This window comes from Culex quinquefasciatus, chromosome 1 (assembly GCF_015732765.1).
Source record: "Culex quinquefasciatus strain JHB chromosome 1, VPISU_Cqui_1.0_pri_paternal, whole genome shotgun sequence".
Lineage (NCBI taxonomy): Eukaryota > Metazoa > Arthropoda > Insecta > Diptera > Culicidae > Culex > Culex quinquefasciatus.
In genome coordinates, this window is record NC_051861.1 from 127,180,178 (window position 1) to 127,189,826 (window position 9,649).

Genomic DNA, 9,649 nt, shown 5'->3' on the forward strand with positions numbered 1-9,649 from the left:
TCCTAATCTGATGTATCTAAGTGATAACAGTTCAATTGTCAGTAAATTAACATGTTTTTTCATGCATTGTTCCTCTTGCCCCAACGGGTTGTTCGTCTTGCCCCACTAGTCGAGTAGAACATACGGAAAATAAAAAAAATTAATATCATTTTTTTTTTGCGTTAAAAAACAGGATTTTTTGAAACCCTAATATATCAAAGTCTTAGTCAAGACCCGGAATAAGATGACTATTATATAATCCGACAGATTTTTAACGTTTTTAATGGGTTACAACGATCATTTCCTTAGCTTGTTACACTTGCCCCACTTTCCCCTAATCATGTGGGATGACACGTGAGGTTAACGTGTTTTACATTTGAATTTACAACGTCTTGCGATGACAAATTTCTAAGTGATTTGCACATGACATTCACATGCGAGTTCACATGTAAAGTCGTATGGGGCAGATTCACGTGTGAAACATGTGATATTGCTATGTGACTTTCTTTCAGTGTAGGCTAGTTGCCCTTGTCAAGCTGCTGTAGAGAAGGATGCCAAAAAGGAATCAACGATGACATTTCTCGCTGTCAAAGTTAATTTTAATTGCGTGACCATGTTTTTGTTTTGATACTTTTTAAGGAAGTCGAGATGAGTTCCTCCGGGACGGAAGAACCGCCTTCGGGCAAGCGACCAAAGCTGAATCCGGACCAAAGCAAACCGGAGTCGCACTGCCAGCACTTTGTTCAGCGCAAGAAGCGCTTCTGCAAGATGACGGTTGCCCGTGGAAAGAGCTACTGCGGTGAGCATGACGTGCACGCGTCGGAGAACGCCGACCGGATTCCGTGTCCGCTGGATCCGAAGCACTCGGTGTCGGCGGCCAAGCTCGAGAAGCACCTGAAGATTTGCAACGCTAAGGAAGCTGATAGACCGCCGTTCATAGAACCCGGAGTTAATGCGCTGTCCGACTACGAGGACGATCAGGAGGACGTGGCCGCAGGCTTGAAGCTGGCGGATGTTCCGGACGGCGAACTCAAAACGGCCATCGAGAAGATCCTAAAACTGTACGACGAGTCCCGCATCGGGATGATTGACGAACTGCTGAAGGAACATCCAGCGTTCAAGCAAGAACTCGCCAACGAATCGTACGGTCCGCAAACCCTCAAACACCTGGTGCAATCCGCCTCCCTCCTCGGCATCATAGAACACGAAGGATTCCTACAAAACGAAACCGCCTTCGTCGAATTCGGCGCCGGCAAGGGCCAAGTCGCCTTCTGGCTCGCCACAATCCTCCAGCAATCCGCGCTGACTAACACGAAGGTCCTCCTCATCGACCGCGCTTCCCACCGCCACAAAAAGGACAACAAAATCGAAGACCGCGAGCTCATCCAGCGCGTCCGCGCGGACATTGCCGACCTCGTCCTCAACAAGCTGGAGCTCGGAGCGATCCGGAGCGTGGTCGGCGTCGGCAAGCATCTCTGCGGTGGCGCCACCGATCTCGCCCTGCGCTGTCTCATCCACGCCAACCGGCAGTCGCGAGGATTCGTGTTTGCGCTGTGCTGTCACCATCGGTGCGATTGGGCCACCTACACCGGCAAGCGGTTCCTGCTGGAGGCCGGACTCGGTCGCAGAGATTTCGAACTGATGGTGCGGATGGTGAGCTGGGCCGTTTGCGGAACCGGGACCAGTCGGGAGAGGAGAAAGGACGTCGTCGGAGACGATGGCACGGCGGTCAAGTACGGACTGACCCGGGCCCAGCGGGAGGACATTGGGCGCAAGTGCAAGCGAGTGCTGGACGCTGGCCGGATACGGTACCTCGAGCGGAACGGGTTCGAGGCCGGGTTGAAGTTTTACGCGGCGAGTGAGGTTACGCTGGAGAATGTTTGTATGATTGGACATGTTAGGAGTAAAGTTTGAGCGGTTTATGACGAAAATTTGCCGTTATTCAAAATAATTGTAAAATAAAAAAAACATAAATAAAAAAAAAGAAGTTGGCGATTTTGGCAAACTGTCAAACACGAAAAAGTGTGAGTTTTTTGTTTATCATAGTCTAATGTCTCCTTCAGATAACAGCCATATTTAAGGTCATAGGCCCAAATTTTGAAAAAAAAAAAACGTAATTGGACGTACCAGGTGAAATTTTGTGTGAGGACTTTGAATAATTAAGTACGAATTATATTTAAAAATTTAAATTTTCAAATGCTAAAATTTTTCAAGATTTATAATTCTTGGGTTTTAAAAATTTAAATTTTTGTGTTCAAAACTTTTGAATTCTTCATTTTAAAATTTCAATTTTTTTTCAAAGTTATTTTTTTAGGAATTAGCACTTATTTTAGGTCTTTATATATTTCGACGGTAATATTTCAAAAGGCATCATGTACATTTTGACACTTTCTGGGTTATTGCATATTCTGAAAGTACTCCTAATAAGCTACCTCTCCACCAAAAATGAGCAAAAGTTACTTCAGTATAGTCTGTTTAATCATGATTTTAAATAACGTAACATAAACAAAATCTCTGCCATCAGCATTCCCTGTTTATATAGCCCTGTCAACCTGTCAAACAAAAGACTACATAAACCTCGTGACGAAAAAAAAGCATCATGAACAAAGCGCCATGTACATTCGGCGAAGAAAAACGAATCATAACAAAGCGTCCCCCTCAATGACAGCAGGGTGATATAGACGTTGGTGATTTCAAAAGAAGTTATGTTTGTTTTTTCTTAAATAAAACGACGGAAATAATGTTTTATTGAATTTGGATGATCAAGTATCAATGAAAGCAACATTTTTCATCGTTTGCTATTATTAGAACATCTTATTTTGCTTTTATATTAAAATGGGAATTGAAAATGGATGCTCAACATTCAAATGCGTTTTTCTCAAAACGCATAGCTTGTACATGATGCTTTTTGAAATGTTGGCGTCGATTTGATTTATTTTTATTACTAACCCTCTACTGCCAAAATTTTTTTTCGAAATTTTTTATTTTTCTCTTGATTAGAAGGGCATTTTGAGCAACTTTTGTTCTTCGAAAAACTTAACTTCTTTTGTTTTATTTTTAATATTTTAATTTGCATTGATCTTGTTTAGTTTATGTTTGTTTTTGGTAGTATTTGGCCTATTCTACCACCTCTAATAATTACATTTTACCTTTCTAATTTTTTTTTTATGTTTTTACAGTAACTTTTTCAATTTTTGCTTGTTTTCACATTTTTTGCTATCAAATGGCACCATTATCATTTAAATTGTAGAAAAAAAAATGCGTAGAGGCATAGCTTAAGACACTACAAAAATTATAGCTTACTTATTTTTACTTACAATATAGGAAATGTTACTTAAAAAACACAGCCAAGTCAAACTTCCAACCCTGAAATTTTCTAAAATTTTTTAGATATTTTCTTTCCAATGCTCTGTAAAGATCATAAATTGGCTGAAAATGGATTTTTCGTGATTTTTTTTTAGATCGAAGCCCGTCTAGAGGCGGGGTTGGATTGTAGAGGGTAAATTGAATAATGTTGAGCTATATAGGGGAACAGCATCTAATTCCAGCGTGCCTCTAATGTTGGCTGGTCAGTACTTTGAAATTCAATTAAAGCTAATTAAAAGCGTTTTCAACTTAAATGGAGTGATAAATAGCTCAATCAGAAGTGAGCAAGCCAGTTTCTATCAAAAGTTTTGCAAAATTAGTTGTTTAAATAGTGAAAATCAGCAAATTGGATGGAGTTAGGAGCGAGTGCTTAACCTGCCAAACATATGAGAATTTCCCCTAAATTGGAATTCCTGATTTTTTATTTTAGAATTCTCTAATTAAAAAAGTTTATAAAATTTATTAAATATTTATACATATTTTTGAATTTTTTTGAGATAACCAATTTAAAAATTCCAGATTTTCGAATTCTTAAATTCGATTATTTCAAATTTAATTTTCCTATATTTTTATTTTTTTCAATTTGAGTCTCAATTAGAATTTAGCTAGAAATTTATTAATATTTCTGTTTTAGAATTTTAGTTTTTTTGGTAGAAAAAAAAACGTGATTGGACCACGTCCACTAGTGAAATGTTGGTGTTGTCTTCGGATAATCGAGTATACGAACTGTATTTAAATTTTTCAAATACCATAATTTGTTGGGATTTGGTTTATCTGAAATTTAAAAAGTTTTGATTTCTGATCATTTTTTTTATTTTCCGTGTTTGAATTTAATAATTTTTGAATTTGAGAAAATGTACTTTTTAATATTTGTACAAATTTTTGACATTACATTTTTTTATAGATTAACTACTTAAAAAAAGACGAATTTTAGAATTCTTGGATTATAGAATTTAGGAAATTCTAGGGGATGGACAGAATTAATGTTTTTATTATTCGTCAACCTATTGACAGCAGTTTTGATATTTTCGTCAATACTTTAACGAACAGTTGAGCTGACGTTCCCACCGTGTAGTGATGTACCTTGGGTAAATTAGACAGCTATTATTTAGAAAAAAAAAACATGTTTTTGAGTCGCTCAAAACAGGTCAGTTTAAAAATATTCCAAAGCAAGCCGTAAATTCTCGAAAATTATCTACTGATTGATTCGAAAGGTGCCACCCTAGAGGAAATTCTAGTTTTCCTAATTCAGCAATTTTTAATAACAATAAATATTTTTTCAAATTTTAAATTTATTAATTTTTATGTTTATGAATTTTTGGTGGCTTTGTTAAAAAATTAAAAAACTTTTTTTTTATATATTATCTCAACATTTGAATGTAAAAAGTGTTCTAAAATGTTTAAAATGCAGAGACTATTACTTTTTAAAATATTTGCACCAGCCTAAATCAAATCAAATCAAATTATTCGCTCTACAGCATTGCCTTGGCGTTCTCGATTGCGAGATTCCTACTCGAAACTAGGTGTTCGAAGGCTTGATTGTTGAGGCAATTGCAAACCTCTTTTTACACCTTAGCTTCCATCCACCCCGGGATTCGAACTGACGACCTTTGGATTGTTAGTCCAACTGCCTACCAGCGACTCCACCGAGGCAGGACCCAGGGAGACGACTCCTACACCTGGACTGAGCTAACGACCTAACCTTTTTTAGGTTAGTCCGGGACCAACATTTACTTCCCTTCCGACGGAAGGCGTGATCAGACAAATCTCGTCTCGAAAAATGCCACCGGGACCGTCTGGGATCGAACCCAGGCCGACTGGGTGAGAGGCAATCACGCTTACCCCTACACACTTGCACCAGCCTAACCAATTTTAAAATTAAAGACTTCCGAATTTTTATTTTTATGTTTTTCAATTTGAGGCTTAAGGTGAAGCCGTTGATCATTTTCGAAGAAATTTGATCATCACTATAAAATATTCTGTATTAAATTCAATTTAACGAATTTCAGCACCAAAATGAATCAGCATGTGCCGGTTGTTGCCATCTTGAAGCCACTGAAGGAATTTTTGATCCAAGTCAATTGTGCTTCAAAAATTATATAATTTTGTGGCACAGTCATTGACGTCCTAGTTGGCAATCATTGATTAATGACGATTTCCATAACTTTACAAGGAATGGGATAATCGTTACCAAAAGGAATCAGCATGTGTAGGGCACTATTCTAAACAACTTGTTGAAGGAATTTTGTCAAAATATTGATAGCGACGCAAAATTTATATCTTTGAATGAAAAATCATGGCAATGATGGAAGTCTTCACGTTAAATTTTAGAATTTTAAATTTATAAATGTTTGTGTTTTAGAATTTGTGTGTGTGTGTTTTGTTTTTTTTTGCAGAAACAAAAAACATCGTGATTGGACGTCCCTATAGTGAAATTTTAGCGGGGATTTCGGATAATTGGGTACGATCCTAAGAACGAACCATATTAAAAATTTTCTAATACCGAAATTTGTTCAATTTCTAGTTCTTTGAAATTTTTATATTCTTGGTTTTTTTTTATTCTTTGGATTAAAATTTTTAACTTACCTTAAATTTAAATGTTTATGATTTCTGAACTTCTTTTTATTTCAATTTTCGATTTTTTTAATTTTAGAATTTGAAAATATGTACTCCTCGATGTACTCTCTTTAAATTTTGGTACATATTGTTGAACTCAGATTTTTTCTTAGAATGACAATTTAAAAAAAAATATTTTGGAATTTAAAAAAAATGAATTCATGAATTTGAGTATTTAGGAAATTATAATAATTGTTGTCCTTACCTAGCAATTTTTTTAAATACATATTTTTCAAATTTTAAATTTATTAACGATTGTGATTTTTTGATTGTTTTGTTAGAAAATTAAATACCTTTTTTTAACTATCAGCACCGTACTTCCTTGCAGACTTTCAAACAGGGGTGCCCAACCTTTTGGCCCTGCGGGCCAGATCTGATTTTTCTGAATTAATATTTGATACAAGTTGAAAAATTAAACACATTTTTTTCAATTTTCTTATGATTTAGTTTTTTTTTTTAAAGAAAATACATAAAAGAACTAATGTTGCGAATATGATTCATATATCTCGATTTTAAAAATGAAAAACAAACAACATTCAAAAATTTGTTTTTTTGAGTTATTTTAATTTTTGCTTGTTTAAAATTCGCAATTCGCAATTCGCAATTTTCAGTGTAAGAACGGGCCTTGACCGATCTTATGCACAAGGTTCCCAACGAACACGCACTGCCCTTACACCTACATCTCACCCTTGCTCTGAGTCAGTACGAGCAGCACGCTAGAACACGCTTTGAGTGTTCGTGCCAGGCATGCACACCTTCTTTTCCGGTTACGCATTTTAACTCGGCCGGGGTGGTACATTACGTAGGGTTTGATGTAAGTATAAGCGCCTAACCATTTATAGTGTGCCTAACAACTTTCATTAAAGCAAAACTGTTTTATTTTTTAGTTTGAATTAAAAACTAGTTGTTATTTTACTGTGTTTTGTTTTCTCCTGAAATCTTTCCTAGTGTTGAGTCGTGTTTTTATGTTGCTATTTCTTTTGTCGCGGTGTTTTGTTACAATTTTGGTCCTAAGCATTTTATAAAAGTTTTTCAAAAGTACAATAGTAATATTTGTGTTAATTCTTTGATCACTCCAAAAAATGAGTAAGGGCTCGAACCTCATTTGTTTGAAGAAAAGGGTAAAGATTGAAAACAATGGACAGTGAAAGAAATATACTATTTGAAGAATCAATAGTAAAGAAAGATAGTAATTTATGAAGTAGATAAAGAAATTAACAATAATTAATAAATAGAGGTAAAAAAACAAGCTTAGATTGTATTGAGGGCAATTTATAGGCCCAAATTTGAATATTGGCCCAAAAAGAATATTGAATTATTCAAATAGACAAATAAAGAAAAGGCACATGATAAACAAAATTGACTGCCAAATTAAGGATTGATTGATTGATTGATTGATTGATTGGGAAGGGGGAAAGCAGGGAAAGCAGAAAGTATGTTACAGCAGCATCAATTGGTAAAATAGAGTGAAAAAGCGTTGAGAAATAAGAGAATCAAATGAGTAAAATCGAAATCAAATGGAGGATAGTAAACAGAGCCGGGTTAGAAAATCAGTGAAACAAAATAAACAGAAGATAGGTGGTAGCTGGAAATGGAAAGGAGAGAGGAAACCCCGTTCTGCAACGTTCAGGTACATCCACAGCAGTTGACTCAACATACTGCGAATCAAAACAATACCGTCTACAATCACAAATTACTTCCCTTTCCCACATTGTCGCGCCCTTTCTTTTAGCGTCTCGACTTTGACCCACGGTGGTCAAGGTTTACGATCCGTTTCCACAGGCCACCAGCTAGGTCATCATGAAAACCAAGCCAACGTGGAGGTAAGAAAATAGGACACTTGCAAGGAACCAGAGCTATACTGTCTTGATCAAGTATGATCTAACAGGACTACGGACGTAGTCAGTGACGCTCCTTCCAGGATGTTCCTCGCCTGAGCGTCAACTGAAGAGGTATCATCAGCATCATTCGCACTTGGCCTGCTAATTTTTGCTTGTTTAAAATTGTATAGATATTGTTTTTGACGATTGCAATAAAATACCTTGATATATTTTTTTATAAAAAAAACATTGAAATTTCAATAATCGTTGCAAGTTTTTGATACATTTTTCAATATTTTAAAAATATTTCCAGCGATCAATTTTCAGTATGAATAATTTGATTTTTAAGCTTTTTTTTAAAAAAAAACTTTATCACTAAAAAGTTATTTTGGAAAAAAAAACATTAGTTTTGCTTACTTATTTATTAAAAAAGAAAAAGAAAATAGAAAAACAACTTCAAATTGAAGTAAAAACAGTCAAAACTGAAAGAAATAACATTTAGTCTTTTTTTGTAAACTTTAAGATAACAATCGAAGTTTTTTGATAAATTTAACAATTTTACGAAATGGATATTTTTGTTTTCCTGCACATTTTTTTCAGTTTGATAACATCAATATAAAATTATAAGAATTAAATTCAAACATGAAGAATGTTCATATTGCAAGAACATTGGAATTTGATCTCAAGCTTATTTTTTTTTTTAATTCAGGAAATAATTTAATTTATTTAATACTTCATGAACAGCCGGGCCGGTCATAGAAATATTTTAGATAGCCGTCGCGGGCCGGATAAAATGGCTTCACGGGCCGGATCCGGCCCGCGGGCCGGACGTTGGACAGGCCTGCTTTAAAACAAATGGCTTTCTTTTTAAATTAAACATCACCCACTAAAGTCATAGAATTTATAGAAAACAACACAAAACATCAACGCCCGAAACTATTCCATCTTTACGTTCGTCTTACCTCCTCCTTGCTGCTGTTGCTGAACATAGCTGGACGTAATCCCACCCAGCGTCCGATTGACCACGTCCCGCAGCAGATGCGGCTTGCAGTGCTCCTCCAGCCACGGAATAACCCCGCTCGTCAGCTCCGCAAAATCGTTCATCGGCAGCTGCTCAAACGTCACGAACATTTCGTCCATGATGGCGCGGAACACCTGGAACTTGACGTCGTCGCTGAGCCGCGCCTCGGTCCGACCCGGACTCTGCTGCTGCTGCTGGAGCATGTGCTCGTAGTTCTTCTGGATGATCCGCAGCGCCATCACCTCCTTCTGGAGCGAGGCCTTCTCCTCGTCCTGCTTCTTCTTGTGCTGGTGCAGGAAGCCGATGTAATCGATCGACTTTTGCAGCACGGAAGCCTTGCTCAGCTTGTAACCGGAAGCGTCCGTCTGCTGGCAGCTGGGGACCAGTTCCTGCAGCGAATCGTACCCCTTCTTGATGGCGTCCCGGCGCTTCTGCTCGGCTTGGGTGTGCGCCTCGCGGCGCCGTTCCTTGTAGCTGATGCTGCTGCTTCCACCGGAAGTGCCACCCTTGCCGTTGTCCCCGGAGTCCTCTTCGTCTTCTGCCGGAGAGATTGCGCGCTTTATGAAGTTATCGAAACAGGGGAGGTGGATGTGCTGCTACTCACCGGAGTTGTGGGCCGACGAGGTCGGCGTGTGGGCACTTCCGGCGCTGGAACACCGCGAGTACATGCTGCTGCGGTCCTTCTCGGGCGGGCTGCTCGGTTCCATCTTCATGTCCATCTCGTGCTTGATGTCTGAAAGCAAAGCACAAACAAAGTCCAATAAACACAACAGCACTAGGAAGAAAAACACGGTCTAATCTGCTCACTTTCAGACATATTGTGGAGGCGCAGTTTTATCTCCCCGTA

General features: G+C 37.7%; 2 protein-coding genes across 2 annotated transcripts in view; one reads left to right on the plus strand and one right to left on the minus strand.

Moving 5' to 3' along the window:
• The first annotated feature begins 563 nt into the window (after positions 1–563).
• Positions 564–1,938, plus strand: LOC6042742 (tRNA:m(4)X modification enzyme TRM13 homolog). Its single transcript, XM_038249319.1, has one exon. The coding sequence runs from the start codon at positions 628–630 to the stop codon at positions 1,891–1,893; it is 1,266 nt and encodes a 421-aa protein (XP_038105247.1). The 5' UTR covers positions 564–627; the 3' UTR covers positions 1,894–1,938.
• Positions 1,939–8,668: 6,730 nt separating this feature from the next.
• Positions 8,669–9,649, minus strand: part of LOC6042743 (max-like protein X) — a 1,183-nt gene continuing 202 nt past the window's right edge. Inside the window, exons 1-3 of the mRNA XM_001870720.2 lie at positions 9,610–9,649; positions 9,407–9,535; positions 8,669–9,340 (exon numbers count right to left, since the gene is read on the minus strand). The exon at positions 9,610–9,649 is cut by the window's right edge and continues 202 nt beyond it. Coding sequence (XP_001870755.2) covers positions 8,718–9,340; positions 9,407–9,535; positions 9,610–9,619 — 762 coding nt within the window. The 5' untranslated portion in view covers positions 9,620–9,649 and the 3' untranslated portion in view covers positions 8,669–8,717. The remainder of the gene's footprint in view (positions 9,341–9,406; positions 9,536–9,609) is intronic.